Source organism: Pristiophorus japonicus, chromosome 1 (assembly GCF_044704955.1).
Source record: "Pristiophorus japonicus isolate sPriJap1 chromosome 1, sPriJap1.hap1, whole genome shotgun sequence".
In the NCBI taxonomy this organism is placed as follows: domain Eukaryota; kingdom Metazoa; phylum Chordata; class Chondrichthyes; family Pristiophoridae; genus Pristiophorus; species Pristiophorus japonicus.
The window spans coordinates 82598985-82620611 of record NC_091977.1 but is presented as its reverse complement, the minus strand read 5'-3'; the positions used below and the strand labels follow the sequence as shown (position 1 = coordinate 82620611).

The 21627-nt window shown below is 39.4% G+C and overlaps 1 protein-coding gene across 1 annotated transcript in view; it reads left to right on the top strand.

Annotated features, from left to right (window-relative positions):
* Window positions 1-20110: 20110 nt before the first annotated feature.
* The window catches only part of LOC139273976 (very low-density lipoprotein receptor-like), a 54998-nt gene continuing 53481 nt past the window's right edge, over window positions 20111-21627 (top strand). Inside the window, exon 1 of the mRNA XM_070891243.1 lies at window positions 20111-20228. Coding sequence (XP_070747344.1) covers window positions 20111-20228 — 118 coding nt within the window. The remainder of the gene's footprint in view (window positions 20229-21627) is intronic.

Sequence of the window (21627 nt, the reverse complement as noted above, 5' to 3'; positions counted from 1 at the left end):
CAGGCCAGGCAATAAATTCAGGTAAATAAAGGGTACTTTTACAGTGGCTGGCTACTGGTGGCATAGTAGCAGAATCTCTGGTAATCCCAAAGATGTGTGAGTAAATACTGGAAGTAGAAGCAGCATCATCCTGAAGGACTGAGCAATGGTTGGAGGATAGGCAATATGGTCTAGAGCAGGTAGAGTTAATGTGTAGATTAAGTTGTGATATATCTGCTATTGAGTGGGAAGAGCAGTGTGGAGACTAGGGGTATGGATGAGGAGACACTGGCCAGGTTCCTTTTGGACAGAAAATGGGTTGGAAAATGTAAATGGGACACATCTCAGATTACCAGAGACTCTGCTACTATGCCATCAGTAGCCAGGGAAAAATTGTCCAGAATGCCCAAGATGTCTGTACCTACTTGTACTTGCTTTAGATTTCAATATCACACACTCATGGGGCATCTTGAAGACTTATTTGAATATTGTTTGCAGCCAATTTGTTGCATTGCAAAGCACAATGATCTTGTAAGACCCAGATAAGGATCAGAAGTTTTTTTGTCCTGAAATATGAAATTGGTCTTGTTTCCATTTGTTTCAGGATCAAGTATTCTGGATTGATGAAATAAATGAAGCCATTCATGGAGCCAACAAGTATACAGGAGCAGATGTGGTGACTTTAGTTTCCAATCTTAATCAACCTCGTGATGTCATCATTTATCATGTGTTAATGCAACCATCTGGTAGGAAATATGGCAAACTTTATTTCAGTAGGTCTAAGTAAGATTTTGCAATTGTTTGATATTGATGGCTGCCTTTATCTTTAACAATAAAGCTATGAGGTAGGTGCAACTAACTAATAGATTATATGACATTTGGTCAGACTTGATCAGTACTGTTGAACTAGTACTAAACTGGTTGGTTGTTGCTTACACTATTCTGAATTGAGTGCAGAATCTAAAATCCCATTTGTAGAGAATCAATATCTTCGACTACCATAATTTTTGTTCCAATATTTGTATACTGCTCAAAATTAGAATTGTCCATGTATGACAAAAGTTGCAAATGCTGTAAACTCATGACAAATTTAAATCTGCAAAATATATCCCGCAATTGTGGAATTTGAGCAACACTGATGGAGAAACTTTGAATTTTGTAGTATCCAATTCAGTAAATTTTGGGGCTTTCACTCTGATTCAGTTTATTGAGAACTTTTACCTTGTGGGGTTTTGCCTCTGAAATACTGACTTTGAAAACTTATATTCTTGCTCTTAACAGGCAAAAACTGGTGCAATGAGAAATTGAAAAACGGAGGCTGTAAATACCTGTGTCTCCCTGCTCCGCACATTGGTCAGTTACCAAAATACACCTGTGTGTGTCCATCTGGAATGGAATTGGAGGATAGAGGGCAGTGTAAATCAGGTAAATCAACTTGAAGTTTGTTCACTACTGTAGTGGGAGGTATGTTATAAATGCAGGTGCAGATGTGGCAAGTTTGTAGATTGCATGAATATAATGTAGATCGATAGACAAATTGTTTAAAATTTGCATGAAGGAAAGATATAGAAATAACATAAGCAAGTCACTTGAGGACTTGGTGAGAAACAATGACAAATACAGCAGTTCAGTTTGGAGCCAAGATGAATAGAAACCTGCTTTGGGTTCATGGCTTCAGAATGAGTAATGGACTAATGAGGATTTTTATCCAAATAGAAGATTGGAATTTTGTAATGCATTATCCTGACAGTTGGGATCCAGCAGAATTAAAATACCTTGTGTATATACATGGTGTACAATATACTTGAGTATTTGACTCAATACTATCAATACTGTCACATGACTCTTAAGACTTGCATCTGATCTTGTATGCCTGATGCAGTTGTCCTGACTCATTCATAGGATTTAGATATTGCAGCAATGGAGGAAAGGTGACTAGGAAGTTTGCATGCATTAGTGTCGTGTGCAGTACTGCATGACCTAGTCACCTGGAATTTTCATTTTGGCAAGCTGTAGTTGAATAGCTGCAATGCTCTATCAATTCCAACCTGTTACCTTTTTAATAAAGGTGAGATGTACTATTCACCCTTCATTGCTGCAATGTCTAAATCCTATGAATACAACATACTAAGACTGCCATAGGTAATGGTAGGAAAATACTAATTTTAACCTGGAGATGCTAATTTGCTTCAGTATGACTCCACAGATGCTGGCACATCTTTGGTAGCTTGCCCAAGTTACCATTTCCCATAGGAAAAGTAATTTTGTTTCAGTGAACTATTCAACCAAAATGCTGAGCTGAATTCTGGCCTTGCCTGATGCATGGGGCTTCTGAATAGTTTAAAGGAAGACTTGCATCAGATCTAGCATACCTGATGAGGCAGTTGCCCTAACTCATGATGTTGAGAAGGGGAATCCAATTGAAGCATCCACTGCTTTTGAGGGGTTAATGTAACTGTGATGTGTATTGTCCTGGTACCTTAAATGTAATGCAAGCACAATGCTACACCACAGAGGGTGCTGTGGTGGTAAACCTGGAAGTACACTATAAAAGGCTGACTACCACACCTGAGGCACTCTGGAGCTGAACAATAAAGGACAAAGGTCACAGCAGTTCGATTTACACCAGACTGTGGAGTCAGTGATTTGTGTGCTACATACACCACAATAACAATGGCTAAATTTAAGTTTTGGGGTTCAACTGATTTCAATCCGTTGAGTCCTTTTTTAAAGAAGCCAATAAAACCACATGACAGAGTAAACTCACTGTCAAATCAATTGTTGGCCCCAGCTTTATATTAAATGTTGCTATATCACTAAATGCAGACTTGTATTGCTCTGGACTCCTGAAATCAACAATGTTTGGTTTTGGGGTTTAGAGTAAAGATACAAGCCAAACATGTTGACTTTAAGCAATGGCTTCTGTTCATGATGTAGCTTGATCATGACTGCAAGTTAAACTAACAAATGAGCTGTATAGGTCTTGCTAAATATTCAACTTGGCTGTGTTGCTTGAGTAAATTGCACTAGTTTAAAATTATAGCTTGTTTGAATTGAATTTATTACAAGATTTCCACTTATTTCTCCACTAGCTAATGCAACCTGTCAAGCATCTGACTTTATTTGCCATGATGGACAATGTGTGCCGAGTAAGTGGCAGTGCGATGGTAATGCTGACTGTGAAGATGGATCTGATGAAGCCCCAGAAGTCTGTTGTAAGTATCTTCTATTAACCTAGGTAAGATTAAGATCTAGTGGTGTTCCTCCACTGAGTTTTGTATTTCCTTGGTGTTCACCTAATGGTGCAGGCAAATTCAAAGTTCAAACATTGACTCGATCAATTAACTGCTATGATAGAACTTCTATTGCCAGCTATCCTTCTACAAAACAATACACTTGACACCCCATGGCATCTGACTTAGACTTTGACCATTGGTATACTTTAATCTCTCCATTTTGAAAACTGGATTAGCTTCCTTAGTTTAGTTTGTTGAATTCTTGGTTAATGGTGAAGTTAACCAGTCCTTTTTGGTCAGTCTATATATGCTCAATATACAAATTAATTCATGTTACATTGCATTAGTTGTAAAGTAATCATGCTTTTAGTTCAACAGTGCACATACTTTGCATGGAACTAGAACAGAACTGTTGGCGCCATCTGCAGTACAAAGCAAAATCTCGGATATCCTTTGAATTTTAGCGGTACAACTTTTGAGAATTGTTGAACAATCTTGATTCTACTGTAAGCACAGTAAAGAGCTATGCTAATTTGGACCAATAATGGATAGAAAGATTGATGCAAAAATAAGATACTTGGGAATTTTAACTTGTCAGGCAAAAAAACTGTCAATAGGGAAGCTGGTGCCTTTTATACACCCATTTTTTTCTCTCCTTTTGAAGTCAATGGAACTTAAAATTAGGCAGCATGTAAAAGAAAAGCCAATTCACTATTGCCCTTTTTTTGGGTCTGGCAAATTAAAATTATCCCACTATGCTGGCCCAGAGTTGCTTAAAATTGGGGCAAAAAACTCTACCGAGGTTGCCTAGCCTAACCTATCTCCACGAGTCAGATGGAGTCTTTCCATAGGTGAGTCAGTTTATGGGTATTCTAAAAGTGCCTGATCCTGGACACATGGCTGCACATATTGCATTGAATACTGACCTGTCATCTTTGGGTATCATTGAGCAAACTTCTATATTGGTGGTCTTAATTAATGTTTGCCTCAATCACTGTATACTTGTATTTCTGGAAAAGATTTATGGAGTAACTGCTTTTATTAAAATTGGGCTTAATATGCTTTTATTTCAGATGTGAAAATCTGTCGTGTGAATGAAGTCAGCTGTGGCTCTGGATCTCTTCAGTGTATTCCTGTGTATTGGAAATGTGATGGAGAAAAGGACTGTGATAGCGGCAGTGATGAAGATAACTGTGGTAGGTAATACTCACCATAAAACATGAGGTTTTCAGATTTTTGTCCCTAGCCTGCAAGTGCTAATGGAGGTGCAAGAGAAGAAAATGCTTCAATATAAAACTGAGCAAATACATTCTACCATATAGCAGATCTTGTTCATGATTGATGAACACATCTTGTGTTTTTTGATTTTTAAGGATATACAATGAGTAACTTTTAACTTTGGGTACAATGATGATGTGGTAACCATTTTGCCAAAAGTACCATTTAAACAGATCTAGCATTAAACACCAACACTATAAATAATGAAACTAGTTTAATCTGATACCTGTTGTAATAACGCAGTGTCTCAAATTAGTTCACAAAGTCTAATCAATAATCTTTGGTATCGATAGTATTGTCATAGGCAGTCCCTTGGAATTGAGGAAGACTTGCTTCTACTCCCAAAGTGAGTTGTCTGGTGGCTGAACAGTCCAATGAGAGTCACTGACCCTGTCACATGTGGGACCGACATTTGTCGGGGAAGGGGTGGGTGGGGCTAGTTTGCCACACGCTCCTTCTGCTGTCTACACTTGACCTCTTTGCGTTGAGACTCGAAGAACTCAATGCCCTCCCGGATGCACTTTCTCTACCTTGGGTGGTCTTTGGTCAGGGTCTCCCAGGTGTCAGTGGTGGTGTGTCTCTACCAGGGAGCTTTGAGGGTGCCCTTGTAATGTTGTCACTGCCCACCTTTGGCTTGTTTACCATGAAGGAGCTCTGCATAAAGCACTTGCTTAGGGAGTATTGTATCTGGCATGCAAACTGTGGCCTGCCCAGTGAAGCTGATAGTGTGGTCAGTGCTTCACTACTAGGGATGTTGGCCTGGACGAGGACACTGATGGTGCGCTTGTCCTCCCAGGGGATTTGCAGGATCTTGCGGAGACATAGTTGGTGGTATATCTCCAGCGACTTGAGGTGCCTTCTATACATCGTCCATGCCTCAGATCCATACAGGAGGGCGGGTATTACTACAGTCCCGTAGACCATGAGCTTGATGGTAGATTTAAGGCCAGGTCTTAACACTTCCCTCAGACGGCCGAAGGCTGCACTGGCACACGAGGCGATGTTGAATCCATCAATGTCTGCCTTTAAGAGGCTCCCGAGATATGGGAAATGGTCCACGTTGTCGAGGGCTGCGCTGTGAATCTTGATTGGAGGGCAGTGCTGTGAGTGGGGACCACTATCACCATGAGTATCTGTACTGAGACACAGGTAGTGGTTAGTGTCACCACTGTTATGGGGTCAGCCAGGGAAGAATTTGTGTTCAAGTTGTCTTTTTGGGTGGGTAAAGAAAAGTGAAATAGAAAAGGATAAGAGCAGTTGAGGGTTGCTACACTGATGGGACAGAAATTCAAATTGCTAATAAGGACCTGCAGTTGAAATGAGGCTAGCTTTAGCAGTTCTTGATCACACACGTGTATTCCAGGCAATGTGATTATTGATCTCCAATTATGGCATATCATATACTTGAGAATTTTGACTAAGTTCTGAATGTGAATTATATTAGGAGTCAAAATTAAGACACTTAAAAACAACTGACCGTTTTAATACAACACACTTTTTTTTTTTCAGGTAAACTTACTTGCAGTGCAGAAGAGTTTACTTGCTCCAGTGGCAGATGTATTTCTAAAACATTTATCTGCAATGGTGAAGATGACTGTGGTGATGGAAGTGATGAAAAAGACTGTGCTCCATCTATCTGTCACACACATGAATTTCAGTGCAATAGTTCTGAATGTATCCCCTTGGGTTGGGTGTGTGACACCAATGCTGATTGCGCTGACCAATCTGACGAATCTCCAGACCGCTGCGGGCACTTCATCCTTCCTCCTGTGACCTGCTCTCCTGGTGAATTCCAGTGTAATTCTGGTGAATGCATTCACCACATATGGTACTGCGATGGTGATGCAGACTGCAAAGATGGAAGTGATGAAATTAACTGCCGTAAGTAGTCTAATGTCTGATTTTCATGACCTGCAGTCCTTGCATAAATCTGCCAGTTGTGTCCAGTGGAGGAAAATGTTAATTTAAGCCTAGCCACCAAGAATACCATTAATGGGGTGCAAGAGATTCATAACTGTCTGCAATGTAACCGGCATCCTGATCTTGAGGGGGGGATGTTCTTGGAACACAATAAACCATACATATAGCTAAAAAGTACAATTAACTAACTAATGAAGCTAACTTTTTTTGGGGGGGGGTGGGGGAAGGGGAGGTGTTTCCTAAGAACAAATAGGAAAAGGCTAGTTTCCCATCTTGTGATCTCAATTCATCTACCTGCAGAACCACCAACACGCAATCCTTTTTACAGAAATGGATAGCATTGACTTGAAACCATTTGTATGATCTCGACATAGTCTCTGGTAACTTGGCTCTTATCATTTTTCAATGAGATGCAAATTCTGATCTTTTTAAATTTGCAAAGGATTCAAAAACTAGAGTAAGATTTTAAATTCTTGGTTGTAGCTTTTTCCCTCGAACTAGTCTATATTCTCTAACCTTTCCTAAAGTTAAATTCCTGGCATCTATTTCTTCTGTACTCATTAGGTGCCCAAATTTAGCCCACCTGTTTTTTTTTTTGGTGAGATGCACTGACTTCCTACGATCCAAATGGTGCAAAAAGATATCCCCGGATTCTGGCCCCTTTGCCCACTCTCCTGGGGCGTGGGGGGGGGGGGGGGGGGGGGAGGTGGCAGCAGAGCTAGTGCTGGCAGCTGTCTGCATGTGCAGTAGCTCCTCCCATGATTACAATGCATGCCTGCAGCATGGGACCCAATGCGTCCCGCCCCATCATGGGCCAAGTGGCCTGGCGCACAGGCCGGCCACTGCCTTCCCATGCTGAGGGCTACAAAAAATGGGGGTGGGGGGGGTGATAACTGTGTAGCCAATAATAATGAGCTTACTCAAGACTTTCCTTAACCTTGTTGATGCTTTCCTATGAGCAGGAGGTACTTCCATTTTTATTTGGATATTTTGAAAAAATTATGTAAATGTTTTCTTTACTATTTTTGTAGTTTAAGTTTCCATGAATGCTTTGTGAATTTTCAGTCCTGTATAGATGTTTGATCCTATTCACATTCTTTAAGTAATTAAGTACCTACCTGCGCTGATTTCTTAACACTCTGTGGGTTTTCTGTGAGGCCACGAGTGGCCACATATGCTGGCCTAAGTTAGTTTGGAGCTGTCCAAACTGGCTTAAATGCCCAAAACAGGCGCAGGTGGCTGGTAACGCCCCCTTTTGAAAGAAAAAAAATAAACTTTTAAAAAAAAAACAAACTCCCTCTCTCTGGCGCAAATTGAATGGGGAGTTTTAAGATACTCTAGAAAAATCAAGTTGCTCCAAAAAGTGTCTCTTGGTTAAATTTGGGCCCAATATGACCAGAATTGTGCGCACTGGGTATCTGACGCCTTTTGTACAGCAACAATATATCACTTCAAAATATTAATACAACACACTACCTTCCCTTTTTCACTGCAGCTCAGCTGTTGGCTGGATGTTTCATGCATTTTATCCGAAATGGCTCCAGTTCCGCTCAATTCCAATAATGCGTACATTTTTTATTGGTTCATTGCCCTACTGCTAACTTTACAATTTTCAGCTTTACTCATCCACATTGAACTGTATATGCCATTTATTGGCCCAGTTGTCTTTGAAATCCATCTGAACCTAGTTGCATTGGACATTTACTGTGCCTCTAACTCTATCTGCAAATTTAGAATTTTGCTTAAGATGCCCTCATTAGTCATGAGGAGCAAAAGTCCAGATTGACCTTGAGCCATGGCACTACTTGCTGCTTTCACCAGTGTGTGTGCACAGCAGCATTTCCAGCCTTCTATCTTACAAAGTATCATTTCAGTGTGGGAGCCTAGATTGAGCCTTTTTCACTTCTGCATGACTGGTCCATGTGGTATTTAGTCAGCTCACTCACTACCAAACTGGAGACTTTTTCAGGTATTTTTAGGGCTCCATCAAAGTTCTTGCCTTACTTTGACTATGCGCCCCAATTATCAGATGGTTTGAGACTGCAGACTGGATATTAAACTACTTTCTAGGCTGAAAGTTTCCCATATATAGTGAGTAAGCTGCACTTTATCCATTATTTTGTGGCTCCTTACTTTAGCTATTAATATGGAATCTTGAAGTGCTTTCTGAAACTTTAAGTTCCAACATTCACCACTTCCAAATTTAAACTGCAAAATCAACAGTTCCTTTTGAGAATAGAGCCAGTTCACATTTGAGATGTGATCCAAGTGAATATTCTAAATTTTCAGACATCTCTTTAGTTCATAATTACAGGGTTAAAATGTACCAAATGAATTTCTTCACTTTGCTGCTGTTCTATGCACAAGGAACTTTCATCATTGGGATAATCCAGTTTGATTTGTTTAATGAACCCCAGGTCAAAATTGTCTGTCCATAATAACTGCCAAAACTAGTTACACAACATTTTTCTTGATCAAATGTGGTATCCTTGTCAAAGCCAGTCGCTACTAAATTAAACACCATACAGCAATGAAATTTCAAACAAATTTAAGTTTGGACTGTGAAGTACACCGACAAATTGAATATTGCAAATGGTCTCCATTTTGATTTCAGCACCTCTAACATGTAGATCAGATGACTTCCAATGTGGTGATGGTAGCTGTATCCCTGGAAGTAAAAAATGTAATGGATTTGGGGACTGTACTGATGGTAGTGATGAGTTCAACTGCAAGAGCGGTAGGTTTATAATTCAGTAAAATAAGTTAACATTAGGACTTTTCAGAGCTTTTACACTGCTTCATCTTTTACAATTCAGAATGTACAGGACCCAATGACTTCAAATGTCAAAGTGGAGAATGCATAGATGTGTCTGAAGTATGTAATAAACATCGTGACTGCAAGGACTGGAGTGATGAACCCCCTAAAGGATGTAGTAAGTGGTTTTACATCTGGTTTGTAGCTAATGTTGAGGCAATACTTCTGAATTTAGAATTGTTGAAATCTGATTTGACCACTTAATCTGATCAGTAAATCTAATTAGTCTTCTACAAACTGTTCCTTGGCTCTTAATAAATAATTTCATTGAAGTCTAATTTCCATTAGAGCTAAAACTGGCATTCAGTATACTTTAAGAACTTACCAGCTTATTTGTTTTTGTAAACAAACTTGCTCTGAGCATGCAACTTGGGAAATGAGCAGGAGCTGACCAATAGATTAAAATTGATTGCTCTGCTCGTCCTGAATATAGGCTGTGACACATGATGAAATATGGTCTTGTCATAACTTAAGCAGCAGCTATTTTCTCTGGTGATTTTAAGCCCATTCTTTTTGGCAAGTTGGATTTATTTTTTGGTCCAGAAATTGTGCTTCTATCAATTCTAAAAATGAGGAACTGGTACTGGTCAATGGAATGACCACCTTCCTGCTAGAATCTGTCTTTTCCCATTTGAAGCAACATGGTGTATATGCTCTCGTCATCTTCCAGGGCAAATAAACACTACTGAATAACCGTTTCAATGCTGCTGCAGTTCACTCAATCAAATCACAATTGAGTTCAGTAGTTGAAATATTTGGATGCGTCTGCAAGAAACTTTAAGCCATCACACTTCAAGTGCTGATCGGTGAAATTTTGAGACCTTCCAGGGTAAATTGAGTGTTCAGGTCTATTAAAAAGACCATTTCTATGTTTGTGCGTTTAAAATTTGGGATATAGTAGTTAGATCATGAAATAGTCTTCAATAGTGGCTGTGATGCATTCCTGAGTCAGGAAGAGGCTGAATTATATTCTGAGTAAAACTATCTACATTGTTCCAACTTCCAAGGAAGCACCTGCTTGCTAACATTTTCAATTACCCTCACTAACCATCCTGTGTCTTACATAGAAAATAGGTGCAGAAAGCCCTTCGAGCCTGCACCACCATTCAATATGATCGTGGCTGATCATGCAACTTCAGTACCCCACTCCTGCCTTCTCTCCATACCCTCTGATCCCTTTAGCTGTAAGGGCCACATCTAACTCCCTTTTTGAAATGTATCCAATGAACTGGCCTCAACAACTTTCTGTGGTAAAGAATTCCACAGTTCACAATTCTGAGTGAAGTTTCTCCTCATCTCGGTCCTAAATGGCTTGCCTCTTATCCTTTGACTGACCCCTGGTTCTGGACTTCCCAACATCAAACATTCTTCCTGCATCTAACCTGTCCAATCCGTCAGAATTTTATGCTTCTGAGATCTCTTCTCATTCATCTAAATTCCAGTGAATACAAGCCTAGTCGATCCAGTCTTTCAGATCCTGTCTGAGATTTCAAAGTTACAGGCAGATTTTAATGCTGTGGACCTATGCCTGATTTAGACTAGGGGATGCTCAAGGTAACTTCTGTTACAGGCATACCTTTTTAATCCCATAATCTGAGCTATAGTTTAATTGAGGTAATTGTCTTTTGTTTGTCTTTCTAATTCGGTCCATACCACAGTAAATTAAGTTCAGGTGGTTTTATATTGAAGCCCCCCTCTTTGTGCATCCATTGATAGATTTGCAAGATTTGTGATCTGGGATTGCATTGAACTATACAAATATATTCTCCACAAAAAATGCTGTTGCTGTAACTTCTAAATTTCTTAGCCCAGCAAATGGTTGGTGCCTCTGTTCTGGAGTGAGTTGAATTCTTAAGCACAACACCTACTTGAACCTTTTGCTTCAGTCCTTTTGTAGGACCAAAGTTTAGTGTCTCCAAGAAATATGTATCTCTGCCCATTTCAGTTCTGTATTGGTCTTCACCTAATATGTGAAGGGTCAATGCCAGGCTGAAAGTTATCTGCAAATATTTAAGCCCACAACAAATCCATGGTTTAAGAATCATTTACTAACACTCCACCCTAACCTTACTGAAGTTGAGCTTCTAAAAGTATGCATCTGTGGAAACCAGTGTCTGATCTAGTTACCACAATCCTTGACTACAATGATCATTGCAAACTCCTGTTGATTTCCTGAGCAACATTTAAATGATGGAATTAATCCTTTTACCCTTGTCTTTCTGGCAATAGCAGTACAACTTGTATTAATTAACCAAAACATGCCTCCTGCCTCAGGATGCAACTAGCCCTGAACATTCATTTAAATTATGAATACACAGGGCATAACTACATAAAGCTAAATGTAGTTTATTAAAAGGTTTGAATTGTATCAGAATTTTGTGTAACACTCAGACTTTAGTAAATATACTTGAACACTGCATTAGAAGGACCATGTGGAGTAATACTCTTCTGGGGTAATGGACACATTGAAATCACCTGGATTTCTTGTCTTTGCAGACGTGAATGAATGTTTAACAAACAATGGAGGTTGCTCTCACATCTGCATAGATCTCCTTATTGGTTACAAATGTGGATGCATTGCAGGCTTTCAATTGTCTGCAATGACCTGTGTAGGTAAGTTGAGTTCCTATAAACAGGCTAATAGAAAATGGATCATCAAAAAAAAGTGACATTGGTGGGTTTTTTTTCAGATATTGATGAATGTCAAACTCCTGGAACCTGCAGTCAAATTTGCATCAATTTAGAAGGAAGCTATAAGTGTGAATGTCACCAGGGATATCGCATGGATCCAGCTAATGGGGTTTGCAAGGCAGCTGGCAAGTACAACTCAGTTACTTGTTCAGCTGAAGATTTAATTAACTTTGAATATAAATTGCTTGATCAACACAAGTTTGATTTTTGTCAAGAGCTTCCATCTCTATCTAACCTGTAGATACATTTATAGTCTGCAAGCTTCAGTGTTTAACCAGATTGAGTAAGTCTCATTTGGTCTCTGGCTGTAAATGAACAAATCTGTGAAATTGTCATATTTTAGTAGTACCTTAAATGTGCTTTGTGTGGGGCGGAGGGAAATCAGCCACATTTCACATTGGCTGAAAGTCTACACATTGGGGTAGAATTTCTGTAAGGTTTCTGCTGATCTTCAGTGGAAACAATGGAGAAATGGCCATTTATAACAATTCTCTGGTGTTTTTGCAAGTTATGGTAGGAGATTTGGAGAAACCCAGCCAAAGTTCTTAGTCTTGGCTGATTAGATCAACCAAATCAATGGTTTAAACTATAATGTTAAACACATACAAAGGTGACTGTGAAGATAGGCTGGTCCATAGAGCCTATCCCAGTCACATGAAACTATGCATCACGACCACCTCTAGTGTTTCCTCCCACCAGCAGTTTTATATAATCACCAGAGAGCTAAAAATCAATGTAGGAAATCACCACAAATTTAGAAGATCATTAACCATGTGGTATATGCCCAGCATCCTTGCTACCTTTGTAATTAGTATCACTATGTACAAATCAGGAGCTCATCAAGCTCCTCTTTGAAATGCTGTTTTGATATTAAAATTTGTGGTTTCCCTTTGATCTGACCCAGCTGAATAAATAATGAATAATCAACACTTTTAAAATTCTGGATAAAAATCCACAATCAGCTATAGTTAGAAATATCTCAACAGTCCTTGCAATTACTTATCTAGGCCACAGTGCCATTTAAACAGGGAGGCCCTTCCACCAGGTGCAGTGTCTGATTTCTGCATTGCTCCCAGCTAACTTGGGGGAAAAACCCAATCTTCAATTTCATTTTCTCCACAAAATGGGTATACATGAAAGCTATTTGCTCCAGATACAATTTTGCCCTTTTTGGAGACACATCAGCAGGGAAAGCTATGTAAATATTCCCTAATTGCAAAGGAAATTGTGAAGCTCCAGAATCCCAGTATGTTTCAGTTCAACTATTCAGTGCTGGTCCCAGCAACATCTTGTGCAGTACTTAATTGCTGTTTTAGGAGTTCATTGCATTAATTTTTATTTAGGATTCTCTTTTTTTTTTTGCATTTAGATTTTTTTTAATCCCATGCTGTGGCCTGCTGTATTGCCCAATGTCCACATGTGCAACATCCAGCAGAGATCACTAGAAAGTGAGCAGGAATCATTAGGGTTTTTCTCTCTCCTTGCTTGGTGGCACTTGAGGCTGACCACTGACTTTGGCCTGTGCCATGTTAACCAAGTTCAGCCAAGGATTGAACCAGGGATTTCTGGCATGTGTGGCTGTTACTTGCTAGATAGACTCTACACTGGAACCATTTAGTCTCCATTCAGCATAACAAGGTATATGTTGGGGGGAAAAAAACACACTTTTTGGTCTGTTTGAAATAATTCAGTTCTGGTATCCAGTATGAAATTACTGGAGCTAAAGTAATGGCTTTTTGACTGATCCTGTTAAATGCTCAACTTATTTCTAAATGTGGATGTTAAATTGCATTAGAATTTTGCTTTATGTATTCATGACTTTCCAAGGCAGTTATTAAGTATTTTTAATGGTGTATAGGAAAAGAGCCTTATTTGATCTTCACAAACCGCCATGACATCCGGAAGCTCGGACTACATCACCAAGAGTACACCCAGGTAGCTAGGCAGTTGAGAAATGCTGTTGCGCTGGATGCAGACATTGCTGAGCAAAGAATCTTCTGGGCTGACTTGGTACAGAGGGCAATTTTCAGGTAAAGTGCTAAGCATGAATCCTAAACTATTGCTAAAACTTGCCTGCCTTGTATTTGTGCAGCATTCAAGTCAATTAGACATGAGTAAATGTGTGATGTGCTGAATGTTGACAAATTTCAGAACATTTTCTACCAATCTTGTAGCATTTTTTTTCCATGGTTTGACACTCGTCCTTTAACTCGTGCTTTTACAATGATATAGGGCACATGGGCCATTCGGCCTAAGCAGTCCATGCCTGTGTCTCTGCTCCACTCAAACCACCTCCCATCTATCCACATAACCCTCTCTCTGCTTCTCCCTCGTTTGCTTGTCTAACCTCTCCTTAAATGCACCTATACTATTCACTTCAATTACTCCCTATGGTAGCAAGTTCTACATTCTTGCCACCCTGGGTAAAGGTTCTTAATTCTTGATTTTAGGTTTCTTGGTGACTATCTTGGATTGATGGCTTCTAGTTATGCTCTTCCCCACAAGTGGAAACATTCTTTATCAAAATATTAATTTTAAAGTCAAGTCTCAGCCTTTTTTCACAGAGACCCAGCCTGTTCATCCTTTTCTAATATGTATACCCTTGCATTTCTGGCATCATTCTTGTAAATCTTCTCTGCACCCTCCAGTGCCTCTATCCTTTTTATAATATGGTGACCAGAACTGTGTACAGTACTCCAGTCTGGTCTAACCAAGGTTCAATATAGGTTTAGCATAACTTCCCTACTTTTCAATTCCACCCTAGTGCTTACTTTGCTTTATTCTTGCTAACCAGTGAGAAGGGTCTGATTCTCTGGTGTGGAACATGGAATCACAGCTCCCATAGTAACTACATGACACCAACTACAAATGTCTAGCCATAAATTGCTTGAATTTTTATGCATTAAGCTATTTTTTAGGCCTTTAAGAAAAGTAGTTAAAGATTCACCTATTGAAATAGTTTGATTTGGTATGATCTGAGTTAAAGAACTTGATGCTCAAGTTGACTAATCATTTCATCCTGTTTTAGTGTATCCATCAACAAGTGGGATGGTGGAACTGGTGTTTCCATAGTAGTCAAGGATGTAGGCATCCCTGTGGGAATTGCTGTGGATTGGGTTTACAAACACCTCTACTGGACTGATCGTGGCACTAAAACTATATCTGTCGCTATGCTTGATGGAACCAAAAGGATGATCCTCTTTGACACTGACCTAAAGGAGCCAGGTTCTATAAAAGTTGATCCACTATCTGGGTATAAAAGTTTTGCCTTTAACTTTACTAGTGTTTAAATATATTTAATGTGATTTAATATAATCTGAATTTGGTGTAAAAAGTGCAAGGTATTTTGGTGTCTACACAAATGCTAATCTCAAACTGGTATAAATTACATGTTAACCCTGACTTCTAAGTCTTCACTTGTGCACATTGAGGCTATTAAATAAATTACTTTGAATATCAGGTGATGTGGAATTGGAGATAATAAACTTGAAAATCAGAAGGTAGTGCAGCCTGAGGTGTGATGAGCATTGAGTATACTGACCTCCCCAAGTCAAAAGCCACTTCAGTCAGTAGTTGAGGGCTGGATGCACTGGCTTGAATACAAATGTATCTTGATATATAATAGTTAGAAAGGCTTTTACCAGTTATATTTACATCTGAGGGTTCATTAGCCATTAGACTTTCCATTGAACATGGGGGTAATGCTCATCTGCAGCAATAGCCAGATGTGATTGCCTACACCAAATATTGCAATTGCTTTTTAAAGTTTAGATGGTCAATTTTTCTAAATGTAAACAACAAAACATTGTTTAGCTTAATACTTCAATGTAGGTTGCATCATTTTTGACTCTTGTATTTTAAAGGTTTGTTTATTGGTCAGACTGTGGTGAACCAGCAAAGATAGAAAAATCAGGAATGAATGGTGCTGATCGGCAGCTGCTGGTTACCAGAGAGATTGAATGGCCAAATGGGATTGCACTTGGTAAGATTTATTTCTTGAAACCTTTTTTATGCCTCTTATTGAAACCTGACTTATACACCTGCTTTGCTCCAGATCTTGTGAAAAGCCGTCTCTATTGGGTTGACTCGAAGCTGCACACGTTGTCCAGCATAGACCTAAATGGTCGGGATAGAAGAACTGTACTGCAGTCACAGCAATTCCTTGCTCATCCTTTTGCTGTTGCAGTGTTTCAGGTGAGATTGAATGTTAGAAATCCTGCAAATAAAAGTATAAAGTAGATTCTTATTCAATTTAAAAAAAAAAAAAAATCACATCAAACCTACTGTGGGTATAGTTATTTCAGCACTTAAAATCTCCATGTTGAGTCTTGAACCATGTCATGAATATTCAGTCTGGAACAATGATGCTGCCAAATGTATAACCATACTGGGTGGGTAGGGGAGTATTGATATTGTGATCCAAAATAAGTGACTGCTGCAATTCCAAAAACCTGAAATTACTGAGCTGTTAAAGTTCATACTCAAGACATTCCATCTTCCTGGAGTATACCTTATTTTACACTTGTTTAAATCCTACAATGATATTTAATATCCTATTTCAAAAATTAGAATCAAGCTAGGTCTGAAAAGCTTTGTATGGAACACTACTAGAACCTTGTGACAGCATGGTGCTTTTTACAACTTGCCATGTGGAGATCAATCTCAACCTTCTGACTTGGGTACGATTATCAAAAGAATATGTACCATTGGTTGTGCTCATGTAGATATTTCGGGATTATGTTCATTTTAGATTCAATTACTTCTGGGGATCGGGTACTCTGATTTGGATAAGCAACTATGATTCAACTGTGCAAGGGTTGCACCTATTGCTCAAACTGGGCAAGGAATGGGTCATTGTAAATGTTTTGGTTAATGAGCTTGATGTAACTAGGGGAAATTTCTGTTCCAGGATAGTGCCTTCTGGATTGATAAGGAGAATGAAGCTATCCATGAAGCCAACAAGTTCACTGGTGGTGATCTGGTAACTTTGACCTCTAATCTGAATGGACCTCAGGACCTCATTATTTATCATGAGTTAATGCAGCCGTCTGGTAAGTTTGGACTGTCATTTTACAAAGGGAAGCAAGACTTAAATATTTACTGTACAATCGATAAATCTTCTTGGACAGCTGCTTTAAGGAAGCAAGGTTTCTGCAGACCTGGATGCTTTGTTTTGCCAGTGCCATGTTGCTGTCCCAATTTGTCAAAAATCTTAATGGATCTATTCTCAGTGGGGTAGGAGGAAAGGCCATTCTGGAGCATATGCTGTACTTAATTTTAGTATCATAGCAGTTGTAATATTTTTGGGTCCATGGTAACACTCTAAGTTGAAAATGGCTTTATGCTCAGTTTGTCAAAAATGCTGTAAATCCATCAATTACAATTGGAAGTTGTAAATCTTAATTATAGAAATTTACAGCATGGAAGGAGGCCATTTCAGCCCATGTCTGCACTGGCCAACAAAGATGTCCAGCCCAATCCCACTTCCCAGCTCTTGGTCTGTAGCCTTGTAGGTTATGGCACATCCAAGGACTTTTTAAATGTGGTGAGGGTTTCTGCCTCTACCACCCTTTCAGGCAGTGAGTTCCAGACCCCCACAACCCTCTGGGTGAAGAAATTTCCCTTCCAATCCACTCTACCTTCTACCAATTACTTTAAATTTATGCCCCCTGGTTGTTCCCTCTGCTAAGGGAAATAGGTCTGTCCTATCCACTCTATCTAGGCCCATCATAATTTTATATACCTAAGGTCTCCTCAGTCTGTTCCAAAAAAAATAAACTCTGCCTATCCAATTTTTCCTCACAGCTAAAATTCTCCTGTCCAGGCAACATCCTTGTAAATCTCCCCTGTACCCTCATGTAATCACATCTTTCCTGTAATGTGGTGACCAGAACTGCACACAGTACTCCAGCTGTGGCCCAACTAACATTTTATACAGTTCAAGCATACCCTCGCTGCTCTTGTATTCTATACCTCAGCTAATAAAGGCAAACATTCCGTATGCTGCCTTAACCACCTTTTTAATCTACCTGGCCTACTACCTTCAGGGATCTGTGGACATGCACTCCAAGATCCCTTTGTTCCTCTGCACTGCTCAGTGCCTTACCATTTAATGTGTTCTCTTGCCTGGTTATCCCTCTCCAAATGCATTACCTGATCTTGAACTGTGGTTCAAATGATACAACCAGCGTCTGCAAACATTTCACTGCCGAGTTTGAGTAATATTTTGAAGCTTGTCTTTTTGGGTTTGGCCATCAAACTTTTTTATGTACTTCAATTTTAAATATTTTGGAATGGTTGGTTGATCTTGAACTTTCTTTAACAGGAAGAAACTGGTGCAATGTGGACTCCAAGAATGCAGGCTGTGTATACATGTGTGTGCCTGCTCCTCAAATTAGCAGTTATTCAGAAAAATCCACCTGTGCGTGTCCATCTGGAATGATGCTGGAGGGTGAACGGTATTGCAGGGCAGGTACATATGAGCAGCTTTCCTGTACAGCTTCTGTGACACAATTGAAGCCAGGAAATAACCAAACAGCGCATTTAAATTGTTTATATTAAGATGTGGGTGTTGTTGGCAATTGCCCTTTAAGGTGGTGAGCCACCATTTCAGAAGGTAGTTGTCAATCTGGAGTCATAGGCTAGACTGTGTAAACAGCAATTTCCTTCCCTAAAGGACATTAGTTAAGCAGATGTTTTTAATGCCAATCCAGTAGTTTCATGATGGGCAAGAATTTCCCCAAAGTGTGTCAGTGCCCAAAAAACCACTTAAGGCTAGGAAGATTATTGCCAGTGCAAATTTCCCTCTAAATAAAAATCTGCCCAATGAAAAATATGGGCCTTGCACCCCAATCTAGATGAAAAAGTGCAATTTTGGCTAGATTGGGTGGTGCTGAAAGAAAATGGGCAATAAATTTTAAAATCTATAAATTTACCCCAAAGCTGTGGGTTGGGCCTAACAAGAGAACAGGTTTTTAAAAAAAAAAAAAAAATTTAACTTAAAAAATCAAACATTCCAACACTTAAATTAAATACCTGAGATTTTGAAAATAAATACCCCCAGATTTTGAAAATAAATACCCCAAAAGATATCACTTGCCTTTTTCTTGCAGACATACTTGCCTATTGCCCAGCTCCACTGATCCTTTTTAAAAATTTTTTTTTTTATACTTGCCTAATAGGTCCCCACTCAGCCAAAAGTCACTCCATGATGATCTGTGGACGGTGCATGCCGGCGGTCTGCTCCCCAGCGGGACTTCAAAACCGTCAGTGTACCTCTGGTAAATAACCACTCACCTCATTACCACCCAGAAACCAGGTGGTAATCCATAGGAAATTCCAGCCTGTAGTCACCATTATTGATAGGTTTATATTCCAGATTTATTTAATTAACAATTAAAATTCCCCAATTGCCATGATGGGAATTGAACCCCTGCCATAGAATCCTAGAATGGTTACAGCACAGAAGTCTGTGCAAAAGAACACTAGCTCCTTCCAGCTGGAAATTAACCCAGGCCTCTGGATTACTAGTCCAGTAACATAACCACTATGCTACCATACCCTATTATAATGGGGAAACATTGAGACTTGCAGTCTGGAGAATAAGTGACTTGGTATAGATTTATTTTACAGGGGTGGTGGAAGCAACATTTGCATGTGCTAATTCTGAAGCCTGATCTGCATTCATCTTGACTGCATAGATCACCTGACTCTATTCACAATACAAAATAACAATGGTCTTTCATTCTATTGAATTTATAGGTTTAATGTTGCATTTCTAAACATGTAGGTCCTCAGCCTTTTGCATTAAATTGGCTTGTTCCTATTTGTATTTAGAAGCTAAATTTGTCTGTGATGGTTATAGCATTTGATTTTCTCAATTTCCCTCTTGATGTACAATCCTTATGGTCCACATCCCTTCTCATCTAACATTTGTGCTTCATGAGCAAGATTTAGGTGGCAGCTGTATATTTATTCACTTATCTCCACTGCCTATTAATACCATAGAGTTCTAGGAAAAGAATATCCAAATGTATTTCTGCAAACTCAACCTGAAAATGGAATAAGTCGGAGTTTTATAACTATCAGCTGTGGTTGGTCATTGCTAAAGGTGATCAAAATAATAGGATAGTATAAGTTTTACAGAATAAAAGGTATGGGTTTTAACACTGGCTTCTATTCACTAGCTAATATGACATGTAGACCATCAGACTTTGTGTGCCACAATGGACAATGTCTACCTAATAAATGGCAATGTGATGGCAACATTGACTGTAAAGATGGATCTGATGAAAGTCCAGAAATCTGTTGTAAGTACCAATTTGTATCTAAATGGAGCAATATAACTGATCACATACATACTATATTTGATATCTTATAATGGAAATACTATTCATTGCTTAGTTTTGTCTTTTTACTTTTAAAGTATTAGTATTACCAATTGTAACTCTGCATGCACTCCCATTACTTCAAATTAAATATAGCTTGTATTGATCAGAATATATATTTAACCTTTTGATCCATCTGCACTAATTGGTGGTTAATGAGGCAACCCTTCAAATTAACCAGTGTAATCTTTTTAGGCATCCACATGTGAAGTGATGGCTTCAAGTGAGACACTAGAGCTTTCAAAATACTTGAAATGAAAAATTCAGTGCTAATCCATTGCTCTAAGTTTTGATACTAAGATTTGTGACACATGACCACAATAGTGCACAGTGAGCTATTGTAAATTCCAAAATTTCTCAATAGAAATAAATTCAAAGAAAATCTGGGAATTGGAAATATGCAGATCAGTCGGCATCTGGACAAAGAACAAGTGAACATATTGGGTATCAAACTTAACTTTGTTCAAGAGTTGTGGGCTTTGCTGGCGAGGCCAGCATTTATTGCCCATTCCTAACTGCCATGAACTGCTGCCTTGAACCACTGGATTCTGTGGTAAAAGTACACCCAGTACTGTTGGATAGGGAGTTTCAGGATTTTGACCTAGCTACAATGAAGGAACAGCAATATATTTCCAAGTCAGGATGGTGAGACTGAGGTGGTGGTGCTGTTGTCACGTGCCTGCTGCCATCTCTTTCTAGGTTGTAGATGTTGCAGGGTTGGGAGATGCTATTGAAGATTTGTAGAGTTGCTGCAGTGCATTTTGTAAATGGTGTACACTAGACATGGAGTGCTAGTTGTGGAGGTAGTGAATGTTTAAGGTGGTGGATCAAGCAGGCTGTTTTTCCCTCGACGGTGTCGAGCTTCTCTAGTGTTGGAGCTACACTCCTCTAGATAAGTGGAGAGTATTCCATCACACTCTTGACTTGTGCCTTGTCGATGGTGGAAAGGCTGAGTTGCTTGCTGTAGAATACCCAGCCTCTGACCGTGTAGCCATTGTACTTGTGGTGAGTCCAGTTAAGTTACTGGTCAATGGTGATCGTGTCCCCCCTCCCCCCCCCCCCAACCAACCAACCCAGATTTCAATGGTGAGGGATCGACTATGGTAATACCACTGAGTCAGGAGGTGGTTAAACTCTGAGATTGTCCAGCACGTATATGACAAATGTTACTTGTCACTTATCAGCCCAGTGAAATCTAAACTGAGCATTGGTGAGCAGGTTATTGCTGAGTAAGTGCCGCTTGAAATAACTTTCAATTACACCTTCCATCACTTTTCAGATTGAGTGTAGACGGGTCGTGGACATACCTGGACAATTTTCC